Genomic DNA, 17,218 nt, shown 5'->3' with positions numbered 1-17,218 from the left:
ATGCAACACTTTTCTCTTGTCATTTCATTCTGCAACTGCACAAACTTTCAGATCAGATCAGCCAACTTTAACGAGCATTTCAGGCTTCTGTTGTGAGCATGCAACGATGAGTAATCTTGTATAAGGAACCCTATAAATTCTTGGCTTGTTGATGGTGCCACAAAGAATACGCAGAATGGCCTAAAAGTGATGAAACAGCCAATGTTACACCAAAACTAGGCTACATAAGTTAATTAGAAAAACTGTCACACTGGTTTTCAGAATTGTTACATAAAGTGTTTTGTAAAGCTATTTACAACTTTGGCATAATTTGAAAACACTGACATGAAAAAAGTAATTTAAGTTGCTGGCCAACAGACTGCTGTTAGCTTATGTGAGAAATTCTCCACAGCTTTGAGAGGATAAATGGGGTAGAGGATATTGATCTCACATCTTATGAGCAACCAGAAACTAAATGTGAAATCCCCCAAGACCTATTAGATGGGAAAAAAACAAACAAACTATAGAATATGTTTTGCAAATTGTGCACAGAAATACAGATCGTGTTTATGGAGGAACTTTCAGACTAAAACATCCTGAAATGCTTTGGGCTACAAATAAAGGGATATAATCACTCAAAATTTCAACAGTTTTAACAAAACAATATTTAAACGTAAGAAGCGCACAGCAGCACTACCCACAGTTTTTGGTGGGAAATGGGAAATGAAGATTCTTACATCCAGCTATGCTTCAGAGGTTTGGCACAAACAGAAGTACACAAATAACAATTTCAGCATTGCATTAGCTTTGACCCTTTATCCAGTGTGTGCCACAAGTTCTGTTAAAGGCTAGAGCTGGCTAGCACTTGTGTTTTAGACAGAACCTTTCATTACCTCAGTCATGAATGAGAGGTAAAATGAAACTGAGTTATGAATCCCTCTTTCCATAGTAGTCTGGTTTTCTTGAACAGTTCCCATCTAGCAGCAACTAGATCACCATCAGAAATACTGTATCTGAAAGGAGAAGGAAGGGAAAGGGAACAGTGAGCATAAGCAGTACCTGCATAAACTAATCTTGAAATTAATAATGGTTTGCTTCCGATTCCTGATGCCTAACCAGAGTCTGTTCAGTGTTTTCATCATGCAAAATACTACAAGGGTACACTATTACTGTCAGCTTAAGCTGATGTAAGACCACACTGATAAAAAAGCATTTTACCAAAGTTCATTGTGCATTACCCTTATTGCTTACAGAGTTCACTGATGTAAAATGTTTTGGTTTTTTTCCACGGGTCATTTTAGTTAGGATCAGCAAACTGACCCAGACTGGTGTGCAGCAGGCAGGGTGGGCCAATGCATGCTGCCAGGACTGAGGGCAGGGTGAGTGAGGGAGCAGCAGAACTGCCTTCCCTGTAGCCATACGGGCATGCTGCCCTGTGCCAATGATATTACCCTGTCTATTGAAAACATGGGATTCTATGCAACCAGGGCTTAGTTAATAGTACAGCATGCTTCGTTCTGTAGGAATGTTGAAGAAAAGCATAAAGTCTCAGTTTATTTCTGGGAAACAACATGGTTTTAGCATGCATGAGAAAGAGAAGAAAAAAAAAGATGTACGTCAACATTTTTCTTTTGAAGAAAGGAAAAACAATATTCTCATCAGGCAGTTCAGAGGGGAAGAGAATTTGTATGTTAGATTAGATATCGCATTATCTAAGATGACTGTCATTTACATAGTATCTAAAGAATATTTAAACATCTTTTTTTTTTCTTTTTTTTTTTTTTTTTTCCTCCTGAAGAACAGTGAAGATAATCAAGGGTATCAAAAAAGTAGCAGAAATGATGCATTTAAAAGTATTTGAATGAACAGCAATATAATGTGAAGGCTTAGAATTTAGCTTTGATTCTGCTCTCTTTGAATCCCTGAATAAAATTATTGTATACAGGCTCCTTCTCCCCTCCCGGGAATTCCCTAAAATGGGGAAAATCCCTGGGAGATTAGAGTAGGTGTAGCTCGCCACTGTCTAGTACATACAATTTACAGGGCTTTCATGCTCCTCAGAGCCGAACAAATACAAAGGAAAGAACGGCTCTTGCCTCTAACTAGGAATATTAGTACATCGTTGTGGTGAAAAAGTCTCAGACCTCTTTTGGATCTGGCATAATATTTTGGTTTAGCCTCGGTCTCTTTTGTCTCACATAATTTTTAAAGATTTGAACATGTACTATGGGAAAGTATCCATAATATGGAGACAAAAAGACCACAATTCTTTTCAAAATCTGATGTTCTTGACTCGTTCTTGCTTTCATCCCTTTTAATCATCCACTAAAGCATCTTATTGGAAGGTAGAAAACTTCCAGGACTTATGAAGAGATCACCTCAGGAATGCAGTTAACTACAGTTTGGTTTAAATATTGGGCTATCCTGTTCTAGGTTCTTAGTCTCACTTCAAATCTCTATGACTGAAAAAAGTTAGAGACAGTTGGAAATAATAGAAAATTCTCAATGTATTCTTCCAGTTATTTCCCCTAATATGACAAGTCTTTCTTTAAAAAAGTTCACTTTTCAAACCACTCAAATAATGGGCTATCAATTCTTGGATGGTCTGGGTGCTCCTGTTATAACACATAATGAACACCATAAGAAAAGTACCCAAACTGCTACCTGGTAAAATAATTGATGGCTAAAGAACAGCCCTTTCACAGGACAGTGCTGAAGTACAGTGGCAGTGTGAGATATAGAAACTTCACCCCATCTTCCATTCTGAAGATTTTGCTAAAACTCACTAATTTTACATAACTTACAATCTGTCACCACGGCACAAATGACAAATTAGTGCAGAGCAGGAGGAATCTTTTCATCCAGTGTTGTGATCAAAGAAATACATGCATTTTATCAAACATATATATATATATTTTCTAAAGAAAGACTATTTCGTAGATCTCATTACTGAATGGGTCAATAGTTGAACTGACACAATGGTGAACATCTCCGGCAAGTGAAAAAATTAAATGGCTCAGACTACAGGAGGGCCACAGGAGCGCTACCTTCTTATATGAGCTTTACTTCTTCCAAAATACTATTGTGCAATCACAACCTCAGTTTAAACAGACCAAAACACACAATGTGTAGAATGAGAACAGATGTCTGTACCCTCCAACAAGGACTTCAGTGAATGTTTCTGCTGGCCCTCTGTACAGGGATACATTCTGACCTATTAGATCTTAAAAGATGGGACAAAGAAAGCACTCAAATATCCTGCAGCTTTACAGCAGCACACTGCAGTGCACGTCACTGAAATGACATCATCAAGGGATCCTAAATTATACTGGAAAGCTGAAAGTTTCAGAACAAAGTAAAAAGCTTTTCCTGGAACAATAATAATAGGCCTTTCCTCACATCTCTAGCAGTTCACATTTGTGGGAAAGGTGGGCACAATACTGATGGTGTCATAATCTGTAATTCTGAACTGGACGCTCAAAAGAGATTAAAAAAATACACGAAACTAACTTGAGATATTGAAGCCTTAGCAAAATTCCATCATTTTTCCAAAACATCTGTTTTGTATTTTAAAAAGATTGTGGAAATTTTCAAAATTGCTACTCTCTAACTTTTATTTCCCTCCCACGTTGTTCTTCATTGATGTCTCTCTATTACATTATTTTTGGAACTGCAGTTACATAATTATTTTCAAGGCAATGTGATGGTGATGTTAGAATAGATCGTCTCCGAAACATGCTGTTCTCACCTAGCACTGCAGAAGGTTTCCTTTAGTTCCTATGCTGAACAGAACATAGTAACTCCGTAAAATACCAGCCTTAAAGCAGAAAACAAACAAACAAAAAACCACAATCCCACAAAACAAAATAACCTTTGCAACCCAAGCAAAGAGTGATCATTACATGTCTGTGAATGGATAAAGGAGACATATGTTCATATTAAACTAGATGGGTCACAGGGTCCTAGTTCTTGGCAGCATCATTTTTTACATAATGGCAAATCAACAAAGTAATCCACACTTCTGTTTCACTATCATGCAGAATAAAATATCAGCTACTGATCTCCCTACAAGTCCTCTCCTCCGTATATTCACCCCCCTCCTGCGCCACCCCCCCACGTTATTTATGGGCATTTTGTACACAAGCATGTTTGCTTCATGAACTACAACACTAAAAGCAGCATCGTAGCTGTGTTTTCACTACAGAGTTATCAAGATGAAGTAGTGCAGTCTAAATACTATTTGTGTTCTCCAGTAAGAAGTTGATCTAAAAGCTTGTGGCCGAGACAATAATTTTGATAAATATGAAGTTTTTCAACAAATTTCTAAGTATGGCGTTTCCTTCAGAATCCATATGGGTCACAATTGACAAATGTAAGCAAAAACTTACTTTACATATACTCAATTTATCGATAAATGTAGCCAACATATGTAAGTACACCAAAATCCTTCAGTAGCTAAGCTTCTGCTTTGAAGCTGGCTTACCCTTGATTCACCAGTAAACAGAGCTGTACCTGAAATTCCTTCTCATCATAGAGGTGTCTAATAGAACCTAGTATTACAACAACATTAAAGCTTGTGTGGCAAAGACAAGAATTTGCAGTGTACAGAGGGTGCCTGCCTGTGTCAGATATGGTTAACTCAGTCCTGGCAGGTAGGAATCTCCTCTGGGTGACTGCATTTACCTTTATCACAATTTCAGTTTTCTGGGGAAAGGCAGATCTCTAAATATCAGAAAGATGTGAACATCAGAAAGTGAGGCACTAAAATGGGTTGCCCAGAGAGGGGTGGATGCCTTGGAGACACTCAAGGTCAGGCTGCACAGTGCTCTGAGTGCCCTGATGTAGCTGTAGGTGTCCTTTTTCATTGCAGGGGAGTTGGGCTAGATGACCCTTAAAGGTCCCTTCCAACCCAAACGATTCTGATTCTGTGTAAACCTGCATAACCCTGGCTTGCCAACAGACAACTCTCATGCCTCCAGTAATGCCCACAGTTTAACGAACAACAGGGAATGAAAAATGATGGATTATCTGTTCATTTTCACTGCCTCTATATGGTGTACTGCTGAGCTCCAGCAAAACCACCAACTGCTTTTCCCCACCAGGTCATTCCTCAATTAGTTCTATCCAGCTAAAAACCCAACAGATTGGATAATACTAGTAGGATATTCCCAGTAAATAATATTAACAGGATCAGGGAATTAGAAGGAAGGAGGTATGTTCATTCTCATTACAGTTAAGAGCATGGGAAATGCCCGTTTTTCCACACGAGTACTGAATTTGATTTGTCTTTCATATTCCTTCCCATCTTTTATTTTCAGCAATGACCAAAGCAGCTTCTTTTCCTTTCCACTGCATACACTATCAAGTTTTAAACATTTCAAATAAACAGGAAACTGGGAGGATAGGAAGTATGGAAATTGGTGGAGGGAGTAAATTAGCAAAAGGGAATTCTGACTCTTTGAAAGCAGGTTATTTATGGGAAGACGAGGAGAAGAAAAAAAGAGCAATATAGCAAACAAGTGCACTGCAGAAAGGTAACAACAAGAGGTGGAGACAAACAAGGGAAAATCATAGATGGTTCAGGGAGGACATGCTATTGATCTAGTACAGGGAAATAAAAGGAGAGAAAATGGAGTGAAGTCAGAAATGGAAAGAAGAAATAATAAAACCCATAAAGGAGCACACAGCTGATATCACTGGGAACATTACCACCTTCTTATTTCATAATTATGTGTCAGGAGGATCATCATGTTCTGCACCTACTTAGGCAACACGCTGGTAAAAAACCTTTATGTATTTTCTTCAGGCTCAGAGTATACGTTGCTAGGCTTGGAAGGAACCGTGAATGTCAGCACCAAATAACTTACTGGAGCTTGATATAGGAGCTAACAACTGGAGCCTTATAAAACGAGCACCAAAACCTTACTAGTAAACTCCTATGGAAAGAACAGCTCAGACAGCTCCTCTAGGCAACATCATATATATGCCTGCCTAGAGTGTTTTTACACAAATTTGTTACCATCGACTGTACGATCTTTATTGCAGCTTTTGATTTGTGCCAGCAGCTCTTTACTGTCAGGAGTACTAAAATTTACCCAAAGATATTTATGTCTAGAAACACATCTAGGAAAACAGTTATTTCCATTAATAGTACAGCCAGAAAGTAATTCATTAACAAGACAGAACATAACTATTCATCATATCACTCTGAGGCTCACTGGGGGGCGGGGGTGGGGGAGGAGAGAAAATACAAGAGTATCAGTGTTGAGTGTTAAAGTGTAATGAATTACAGTTGTATTTATTGGGACAAATATTTTCTAAGGAATTTATTCTAAGGAATAATATGGCAGAGATCTCCAAAGTAGAAGGACAAGATATGTTATTTTAATCAATCAAAAACAATTTCCAATAAAAACAGGGAAGATAACAACAACAACAATAACAACAACAACAAACTGTGGAATTTATATGGTAAAGGGGTATTCAGTGGGGCAAGAAATTTTTGGATGCTTTCTATCTCTCTCATTAGCATAGAGCAGAAGCCGTAGGAATACCCTGAAGTACTGACCATACCAATGCCCAGTGGATCACTGCTTTGGATTTAATTATTTGCAGCTGTACAGTACCCAGGAATTCTACAAAAAACAAAATATGACAGTTGTGATATCTGTGAGGAAGGGTGTTATAATGTAAAGCAATGGCCATATGCTATTGTGAATTGCTGAGGCAAAATTACATCCTTCTGCAGCAGAAATTAACACAAATGCTTCATTCCTGATGTTCTTATTGGAAAAATGGTAACTAAGCCTTTATTTCAACAGCCTCGTTCCATGATCGCAATGTTATTAGTTTCTGACTTCTCATTTTCTTCAGAGATATCACTCTGGGTTTTCCAGCTGCAGATGAAGACACTCGGGTGGCTGCTGTAACACCAGCTGTGTGCTCACTGAAAGCTGGGGCATATCAGTCTCAAAAAAAAAAACCTGCACACAAGAATTGTGTCTTTTTTTATTCCATTCCAGCCTGGCATTGCCTGGTTCAGTCTCCATGAACTTCAGTGAGAGAAGGAGCTCTTTTGTATTGCAGCTACTAAGGTGGTAATAATTTCAGGAAGGACTTTTTCAAATCCTAGACACTCAGTGAAAATAGATACATGCAAGTCTTGTGTGTAATTGGGCAGAGCATTTTGAGATTTCCTTCTAATGCTCTGTCCCAGACTATTTAAGCAGAGATTTTAAGAGAGTCAGTTCTCTTATGTGGGAAAGCAGGCAGGAAGAAAAGTGCACAGGAGTCACATATTTCTGTAATTAAAATACATAACCATAACATGGCTACAAATTTTGGCTCATGTTGCAATATTTAGACTGATGATGTCCCTTCTCAGTCAATGTTTTTCTCTCTTTCTATTCTTGTTTAGAAAGTTCTACCTTCTTGGCTTAAAAATTCTGAAGTATTTGAAGGGATGAAACACGTAATGCTGCTAACCTACCATGTGCATCTTCTAGCATAAGCAGCTGTCATAAAGTGGACACAACACTGTAAATGAATGAACTTTCTTTTGCCATCAGTGTTGAAATTGGACTCGGCTGTCACCAGACAATGAGAAACCACATACATACTCACGAAGGTTCAACAAAGAGATTCAGGTACTGATAGCTGGCAAAGAAGGCACCCATTAAAAAGATGAAAAGACTGATAGGCACATTGCTTTACTTTTGTGGGTAGTTTACTGACCTCGAAAGGGAAAAAATGCCAGTCTCGTGAGACTATAAACCTGTGGCGCTGTGAATCAAACCAGTGAGTAGCTCTGAACAATACAGAACAAGGAGCACCACGGTGCTTCAGACGAGTGGCCTTTGCGTGGCAAGAACACAAGATGGAGTAGCTGATTTTCTTCTTCCACTTGGAAAATAGACCCCCAAAACTTATCACCTGCTAGGATCAAAATGTTTCTGCATTCATTTACTCCATTACCCAAGTGAACTCTCTAGAGAATTAAGCAATAGTTTCCTTGCCTCATATGGACTAAACCTAAAAGCTTGGTAAACACTAGTTTTATCTCACAAACCATAATTTTTAATTGCTAACACACATAGGAAGGGCATAATCCTCCACTGATGATATCATAGTCTACTGCCATGGAAATGACTGCAGTACCATAAACACAGGTTTAAGATGACCTCATTTTAGTAGGAAAGAGGGAAATTTCAGTGGAATGTGAATGACATTGGGAATAAGCACACAAAGATACTTTATAGTAAAAAACTTCTCTTGTCAGTTAGAATATGAAAGACGAAGGCAACAGCTAAAAGAGTGGCTGAACGGCACAGGAGTTCTGCTGTCCAAACACAGCCTCTGAATTGCTGAATACAGAGAGCCCTCTGAACTCTTGTCAGGGTTCCTCTCCTTAAACTCACTGCACCAGACAGGAGTGAAATCCCTGCCCTGACAGGCTTACAGTTTAACCACATGAGCATGAACAAAGTATGGCTATGAGAATACAGGGTAGGATCACAGAACAACATCGTAGCTGGAACGCTTCCTAGAATGAGTAAGTGCTTCAGAAGTGGGAGGAAGAGAACCGTACAGTCTCTTGAAGCACACAAAATAACATGAAGTCAGACGCAAATTCAGAAGTACAATCTCAGTGTGGCAAGTGCTAAGCATCTTGGCATCGGCTCAGGAAAATACATATATTTAACCTTCAGCTCTGAAGTAATCTGAGAGGCGTCAAACAACTTAAAGATTGGAAGTTGAAATTTGTGTGTAAGCTTTGTGTCGCTGAGAGCTGGGAATGCTAAGCACCGTGTAGGACCCTAAGATGAAATGAGAAAAGAAGTTTGGGCTGAGAACAGGGAGTGGAGAAATGCAGCAGGCGATAATGATCTCACTTAAGTAGAACCTTTCATCTTAAAGGATCTCAAAGCAATTTACAAACTTAAACAGACCAGACATTGCAGCTGGTAGGAACAGAAGCAGACATCTGGGAACTCATTCATGGGAAGGAGGAGGTAATAGAGGACTTACTGGGTGCTGTATCTTCCAAAATGCTGTTGCTGGGAGAAGACAGCAGGACTAGAACAGAGCTTTTCCCTAAGCCCTGCCAAACAGCCATGTGAGAAAACTGCAGAAAACAAGCAGGCAGCCAGAGCTGGCAGAAAGAGAAGCAGAAAAACAGGGGCTCTCTGGACAGCCAGGGAGCTATAGCTGTTAGGATTGTAGCTCTCCTGCCTCATTTCTCAGCCTCAGCTTTGCAGCTTCTTCACACTTTCTGCTTTGAAACCTCATGCTTATCATTCTGCCCTTTCAAAACCTTCCTCCAGTTTCTCTCCACCTTTTCTCTATCTTGGTACAAAGCTACAAAGCTGACTTTTGGTCCCTGAACTCCAAAAGTGCACAGCAGAGCAAGCAATGCTACTTCTTGATTACTGGGAAGACAAAGAAATTACTTCAGATATGGTATTTATGTAGCACAGGCCTGACTATAGTACCATAAGAAGCATTCTTTAGCTCAAAAGCACTAATAAATACATATTATTAAACCAAACTATGTAGATCTAAAAATTAAGAGTCATATTAGTTATTGCTGAAATGAAGCTGCTTCTGGAAGGAGACTTTCATCGCCTAATTACAGTACACAGTAGATTACTGTACAGAATAAAGACACCAAATGAAAGGGCAGGAGATTTCAATTAAATGGAATCAGAAAGGAACCCTTTTATTCCACTTAGATTTAAAAAGCAAAACAAAACAAAAACCCCTTAAGTTAAGAGAAGTAGTTTAACATCTATATTTCTCAAGACTTTCGAAACTTTCACATTTCCAATAAAGAAAAGGGGAAAAGAGTTTTGATGGATAAGAGCCAAAGACAAGCGTAGAGCAGGTGTTCTGAGATGTCCAGTCCTTCTCAGACAGGACCCACAGCATCCTCTGCTACACAAACAACAGTTTGGTTCAGAAAGTGCCAGCTGTGATCAATGGTACATTGTCTCTTCCTTGTGGTTTATAAACTTGGCTGCAAATGCAGCTCTTGTAATGGGTTAAAAGATGTCATCGGTGCCCTCAGCTTAGATATCCCATGTTTTTAAGTAAAATCCGGCCAGACATTTCCCCATCTTCTTCAATATGTTATAATTTTATTCTTTTTTTTTTTTTTTTTTTTTGTGTGTGTGTGTGTGTGTGTGTGTGTGTGTGTGTGTGTTAGAAGAGATTTGGTAGAAGCTCTTCAGGAATGGAGTATAATTCCCAATAGATTTAATACAGTAAAACGTTACACTGTGTTGCATACAAAAACTAAACAGTTCACTCCTATTTCAGGGGGCAGAGACAATTTCCCATCAGTCTGAAGCACTGGAAAGCCTCCTCTGACATGAATGAGCTTTGGATCAATCAGATCCTACATTAGATGAGAAGAGTTGGAGCTATTTTGGATACTCAAAACTATATTTGTATAGAATGATTTTATTCCTTTAGTCTGTTAGTGAGTATTTCATCAACCTGATTTTTACTCTATTTTATTATTTTATTTTATTTTATTTTATTTTATTTTATTTTATTTTATTTTATTTTATTTTATTTTATTTTATTTTATTTTATTTTATTTTATTTTATTTTATTTTATTTTATTTTATTTTATTTTTTCCTCTCCAAGATGCAGCTTTCTTCCGGTCAGGCAAGAGAAGGCAAAAGGGAATTGCTCTAAACCATATCTGAGGTCCTCTATAACCAGGGAAGAACAACAAAGCACAGAGCCTGCACATCCTACGTTTACTATACATCCAAAACTTTGCTAGGTCAGAGAAGAAGACAAGGCTCTGAAATGAAGCCCAGATTTTTCACTATTACATAAAGCAAACAATTCACAGATGACACATTCTCTCATGCCTTGATGCCTTTCTCTGGATCCAAAAGATTAATTTCCTCAACTGGACTAAGCTTGTATTCCTTCCCAGTTGTGCTTTCCCATGCTGCTGGCAACAGCAGATTGACTAGAATGAGGAGTGGCTGCTGCAGGGGAAGCATTACAGATAAAAACAAAAACACAAATGGAATGGATTTGAAGGATTCTAGAATACTTTTCTGTGCTGCTAGGAGAAGCTGGAGAGCAGAAAAATGCATGAAAGAACAGAAACTCTGAAACTTGGTGGCTGCATGCATTAAGAAATGGTGGAAATGAGAACATGTGAAAAACCTGGAAGCAAAGCAGAGTTGTATGTGAGACATTCCCTGCTACCTCAAAAGAAACATAAGAAAATTCCTTTTCATATTCCTGCAAAAAAGAAAAAGGCTGAAATTAGTGATCCAAGCATTGCACTTCAAGGGAGTTCGTACACTGCTTAAGATGATAGATTTCCCATGAGACAGTGAGTCATTTATTGCAGCACTTCAGCAGACAGTAGCCACCAGGAGAGGATTAAGAAGAGGTAGAATCTGACTAACAGAAGTAACTTTGCCATTCTGCAAAAGCAGAGATTGTGCTGTTAGTGAAGGTGATTCGACACAGCCATCATGCTCCTCTGGGATGTTAATTCCAGACATGCATTTGTCACTACTGTCCAGTCCAGCAATGTACTGCTTTGCAGCTCAGTGCTTTCTCCACCAAGTCTTACTTTTCAGCTCATGCCTTCAATCAGTTTGCTTGTTGCAATGACACTGGTTACAAGAGGGGACTGAAGCCCTACCTTCTAGTTTTGCTCCCTAGAGGAAATAAGCAATCTGAGAGAAGGATTGCCCCGTCCTTGGAGGTGTTCAAGACCAGGTTGGACAACTGGACACCCAGGGCCCTGGGCAACCTGATCTAGTAAAGGTGTATGTTTGGTGGCCCTGCCAGGCAGGGGGGTTGGAACTACATGATCCTTGAGGTCCCTTCCATGGATGGAACATGGTCCCTTCCATGGACCACCCGGGTCATTCTGTGATTCTGTGATTAAGGTCCACCAAAAAACCAAGACTTCCAATTCTGAACATCCTAACAAATATCATTCTCCAGCATTTGGGCTGTGGGCTCATTCTCTTGAATTTCAAGTGAAATACTGTTGCTGTTGTGACTATCTAAATACTTTTTCCATCTTACATTTTGTTCCTTTGCTTTTGCTGTTTTCAATTGCCATGCCAAAGTTTCTCCTGTTTATTCTAATTGTTTTAGTGTGTCTGACTCTCATTGGTTTATATGTTTAGTCTTGTCCTGATTTAGTATGAATTAAAACACCACTGCCATGATCAGTCTGCAAATATGAGTCAGAGCAGAAACTATTCAAATAGTACTATGGATGGTACCCGTCTGGCTCGATATCTAGATCATATGGAATAATCTGTTTTTGTTTTCTGCTCTGTTGTCTGGAAATTGCCGATGAAGTGTTGATTGTGATTGTGACCACAAATATGTTTTGTTCCTGGTCCCGTTAAGCCAAAAGAGTGTGGTTTGCTGCATGTATGTACGTGAGGTTGTTTTGATTATACTAATTCACTTGAAAAAACCCACATTTTTGCCACTGCGGCGCTACAGGACAATGAGAAAAGATTTCCAATGAGAACAGTATTTGAAAAGCAAACCACTGGACTCCTTCCCTTTAAAAGAGAATCTGAAGGGTCCGTTACTCTTTCTTCTGAATTTGATTATTTCTCAGAATTACATGTGAATACCGTCTTCAACAGAAGGTCTCCTTCCCTTCTCATTCACAGGATCACAGAATCACAGAATGACCCAGGTTGGAAGGGACCTCAAGGATCATGTAGTTCCAACCCCCCCTGCCTGGCAGGGCCACCAAACATACACCTTTACTATTAGAATCAGGTTGCTCATGGCCCCGTCCAACCTGGTCTTGAACACCTCCAAGGACGGGGCATCCACAACCTCCCTGGGCAGCCTGTTCCAGGGCCTAACCACTCTCCTAGTGAAGAACTTCCCCCGAACATCCAACCTAAATCTTCCCTCTTAGTTTCCCAGAAAGAAGCTGAAGACTGTATTCTGGTGAGCCAGTATCGCACCCCTGTCAGTGCCTCTGGCAGAGCCTCAATCAGTAAGCCTCTATTCTAGGAAAGATAGGCTTCAGTTCTAAGCAGTGAATAAGACCATCAAACACAATGTGCCCAAAGACACGTCTGACCTCATAGTGCATGACTCTCATAGTTTATTCAGTCTCTTCGAATGGGTGATAGACAGGCATGTAACACATGAGCACTGCTCTTCATGTCTTTTCCAAACTAAAACATCAGCATAAATGACAAACTCACGAAAACCTGATGTTCTTTTGTTCCTGCTGAAATGAACCCTAGCCTTAAAATCACTATATGTGGCTCCCCCTACATTGCAGACATAAAGACAGTCAAGAGAGGCTCCTAGCATGAATTCCAACCTGGTAGTTTTTTACTAAAGTTTGCTTATCATTCCCTGTTTCACAGCTTTGCTCCTCACTTAGAAGCATCCCAGCCCAAAGCCCAACGCTTCCAGCTAATCTGACCAGGATTTTTAATGCTGACTGCATTCAGACTCTGTCCACGTGGGTACTAAATGGAGATTTCAGCCTGATTAAACACTTGCCAGCAAAATTCAAACCCATTGTTTTTTCCTGGTTTATGAAGTGCCTGAAATCTTACGCTACAAACAAAGGATGAAGCTATCCATTCTTTTGCAGTTGAATCAAATCAGCTTATCGCTAATAAAAAGCCCTTCACTGCTCCTTAAAGCAGAGGCTAATAATGGTGAGTCAGATACATTCTTGTGATAGCATTTGTTCAGTCAAGAAACCCTCTCAGCTGACTGAAAAGCAAAATAGCTTTTTTACAACCACTTCATCTCACTGTAACAGCATCTACGGCTGCAACCCACGGTTTAATCTCTACTTACAGTATGCCCCGTTAATAAGGTTTCAAACAAGTGACTGTATTTCCCTCACACCAAACTTGAAGCCAAAAACCATGGGAGCTTCCTGGCTGTTTTTTTTTTCTTGTTTCTTTTTTTTTTCTCCTTTGCTTTGTTTCTGTTTAACTGTCAAGAAAAGCCCCAAACTAGTGCTTAAGCTGGCAAAGTTTTGATGATTTCTTTCCCCCTCACATTTTAGAGAGACACGAGAAGTACTTGCTGAGAATAAAGGGCCACGTTTTGTGTTTCAATCTAATGTCACAAGCACTGACCCACAGCAGCTGGGCCTGTTCTGCAGGTATCAATTCTATAATATCTTACCCTGACCTCCAAGATAACTATTCTTCTTGGTAAACTGCAGTGTATTCTGCAAATCACATCAAGCATTAATTATTTCTGATCTAGGTTCTGTGATTATTTAAGAGCTTTTGCAAGGCAGCTCTATGCCTACACTGCACTTAGTCCTCAGCATAATCTTCTCATCATGTATTCTATGTTTCTCACCCCACAGGCGTCAATGTAGCCTCCTCTTGATTCAGATTGAGGAACTGTGTTTTTAATTGCAGAATTCCCAGCAGGATGAATTGATGCAGTCCAGACACACACACTTTTAAATCCTATTTTAACCAACTCTGCATACGTAGTTTAAAACCAGATGTGTTTAATATAGCGCAAATAAAGCACTGGTTTGCAAGTGTACTGGGGCCAACAAGGTCAGGCAGTTTGGATTAGTATTTTCATTATCGCCGACTCCTGCAATTTCGTTTGAATTCTCCTGATATTTAGTATTTGTTATAAAGTCGGGCTGTGGGAACCAAGAGCTTTCATGAATCGCTCTGCTTTAATTTTTATTAGAAGCTTGGAAACCTTACCCATGTACAGGAGGAAAGAAAGAAAAAGGCAGTGAAGCCCAAGTACCTAATTCCAAACCCCAAATGCCCAAAGGATGAATTAAAAGGAAGGGAGACGTTCCTTTAAAAAGGGATTTCATAGTTAGAAAACCCACTTTGGGGTGCAGAGGAACAAGATTTCGTTAGGGCTTCTTACTTCCACTTCCCAACCTGGATGGTTATGCACAGCTCGGGGCCTTCTCTCCCTGTCAGATAAACAGTGGGCTGCAATAGTGGGCTTCATTCTGCTTTTTCACAAACATAACTCCAGTTTCTTTACAACATTAAGCTTTCATTCTCGCTTTTCCAGCAGAAACGAGTGCTTTGAACTGAGAACGCATTCCAGCTGCTCCGATTTATTTACCTTTCTCAAATCGTTCGTGTGCTGATAAAGAGTATCAGAGCTCACCAGTTCCTGGGCACATTGCTCCGGCCAGGGCGACGCCGGGCTTCCGAACATTGTCGAAACCACAAACCCACCTCTCCCTTCCCCCTCCCGGCGGAGGCAGCCGAGCAAGGCCCGTCTCAGCGCTGCCTGAGGTGCCGGTGGCGGGGCCGACCCTCACGGGCCCGGCAGCTCGGCGTCGGGCCTGCCTGAAATCCCACTGTCCAGAGCCGAGGGCTCCGTGCTGCCGCGCCAGGTACTAACCTGACCAGGTCGGTCATACACGATCCTACCACCGCCACCTCGGCGGCCATGGCGCTGGGGCAGGGCGGACAAGCTCCGGGGCCTGAACTCCGGACCCTGAACCAGGCCGCGATAAAGCTTCGCCCGTTGCTACGGCGACAGGTGGGCGAGAGGGGCCCTCGGGCCGGGAAGGTGCCCGTGGCGAACGCCTGTCGGGACGCGGCTGTGTTGGCTCCCAGCCCTGTCCCTCCAGCTCATCGCGCACCCCTCACCTCCCCGCTCTGACCCCACGCCGCGCGGCGACAAGATCCGCCCAGGCGCCGTGTCCGCCGCCGGCTCCAGCCCCGCGAAGCCCCCTACGGCCCGGGGAGACGCGCCGGCGGGGCGCGGGAGCGCGCACGTCGCTCGGCGGGGCGGGAGCGGGGGCGCGCACGCCGGGCGCGGGCGGACGGGACGGGCGCGTGTCCGCGGCCGTTGCTAAGGGGCCGCGCTTCGGCCGCCGTAGGTATGGCCGGGCCGGGCCGGGGCCTGGGCTCGAGATCCAGCGCGGGCCCGGGAGGGGCGGGCGGGAGGCAGCGCCCCTGCTGGCCCCGGGGCAGCGGCGAGCGGCTCGGGGGCTGCTCACGGCTCGGGGGCTGCTCCCGCCTCCTCCGCCGGCCCCGGGGCGGCGCGGGGCCATGAGCGGCACCGGCATATCCCGGGGCGCTGGGCTGGGCTCCTCGGTCGGCCCCGCCCGCCGCCCCGGGGCTGGCACGTGGCGGCCGGAGCCCCGGGAGTGGGGCTGAGTGCCCGGCTACGGCACGGGGGGGGAGCGGGACGGGGCCGAGGAGCGACGCCGGGCGACCCCGCCCCGTGCGGGCAGAGCTGGGCTGCGGGGCGGGAGCAGGAGGATCGCGTGAGATTTGGGCTCATCGTAGCGCCCCGCTGTGCCGCGCTGAACGCCTGCAGTGTTACGGCCGGTCCCTCAGCCGGCCTCTATGTGCGTTCAACTGACCCGAACTCGTGGGCACGGGTCACGCTGAGTCTGAAAGGGACCCGCTGCTGGTTTGTGTGCTTCTCCCGAGTACTTGGCTCTGAGGGGGTGCTGCCTCGTGGGCTGTTTATTGTGGTTGTTATTGATGAATTCCCTTGAGTTAATTTGGTGTGTGCTCTGTTCCCAGCGCTGCAGGGCCGTTATGCTGGGGAAAAGATGTTGTCTGTGGGAACTGAAAGTTACTGAAACAATACAGTTGTGTTACTGTTTGTAAATCCCTTTGTTTACGGGTCCCTTTGTTTACAAAATAAATCAGTGAGTGTAACCAATAGAGAGCCTTTAAGCGTTGTGTGCTAGCTGGCTCCTGATGTAGAAGCTCTGTGGGTCTTAAAGAAGTGATGCAGTAAAGCCAGGAGCGATGCTTCAGAGCCCCTGCTGCCTGTACTGACAAAACCTGCATATTCTACTAGTGGAAAGGTAAAGAATCACCCTATAATTCACTTTGGAAGGTGTATGTTTCCGCCTTTAGTCACCACATGTATCTCCACACATCACAATTCTACCCTCAGTATTTAAGTTCCCTTGAAGAATGTATAATTAGAACCAACATTGAGGTCTCTGTATATGAAGTGCTATGGTGGCCTCTGTTTCAGCATTCGTTTCATGCTGTAAGAAGGACTTATCATTGTCAGCTCTCCCTGCAGTAGAATAAAACGTGATGGAATAAAACGTGCCCAGCGTTAGTCACTCTTCTGCAATATCAAGTTCAGTTGTTGGTCTTTGCATTGATGTAGGCCAACTCTGAGCTTGTGTTCTCAGTGTCTCTGGGTGAGCTGGTGTGGGTTTTGATAGAGCTGTAACCAATAGGAGGGATTGTCCTGAGTGGC

The 17,218-nt window shown here is 42.4% G+C and overlaps 2 protein-coding genes across 3 annotated transcripts in view; one reads left to right on the top strand and one right to left on the bottom strand.

Moving 5' to 3' along the window:
• RBKS (ribokinase) overlaps positions 1 to 15,624 on the bottom strand; it is a 66,174-nt gene extending 50,550 nt beyond the window's left edge. The window contains exon 1 of the mRNA XM_015857414.1: positions 15,380 to 15,624. Coding sequence (XP_015712900.1) covers positions 15,380 to 15,429 — 50 coding nt within the window. The 5' untranslated portion in view covers positions 15,430 to 15,624. The remainder of the gene's footprint in view (positions 1 to 15,379) is intronic.
• Positions 15,625 to 15,647: 23 nt separating this feature from the next.
• The window catches only part of BABAM2 (BRISC and BRCA1 A complex member 2), a 151,187-nt gene continuing 149,616 nt past the window's right edge, over positions 15,648 to 17,218 (top strand). The window contains exon 1 of one of the 2 annotated variants that reach the window (XM_015857415.2): positions 15,648 to 15,863. The gene's annotated coding sequence lies outside the window, so the exon portion shown is untranslated. Of the gene's footprint in view, positions 15,864 to 16,418; positions 16,809 to 17,218 lie in introns of those variants that run through there. The other variant, XM_015857417.2, reaches the window with a different exon arrangement.

Source organism: Coturnix japonica, chromosome 3 (genome assembly GCF_001577835.2).
Source record: "Coturnix japonica isolate 7356 chromosome 3, Coturnix japonica 2.1, whole genome shotgun sequence".
In the NCBI taxonomy this organism is placed as follows: Eukaryota; Metazoa; Chordata; class Aves; order Galliformes; family Phasianidae; genus Coturnix; species Coturnix japonica.
This window is presented reverse-complemented; position numbering and strand designations above follow the sequence as displayed.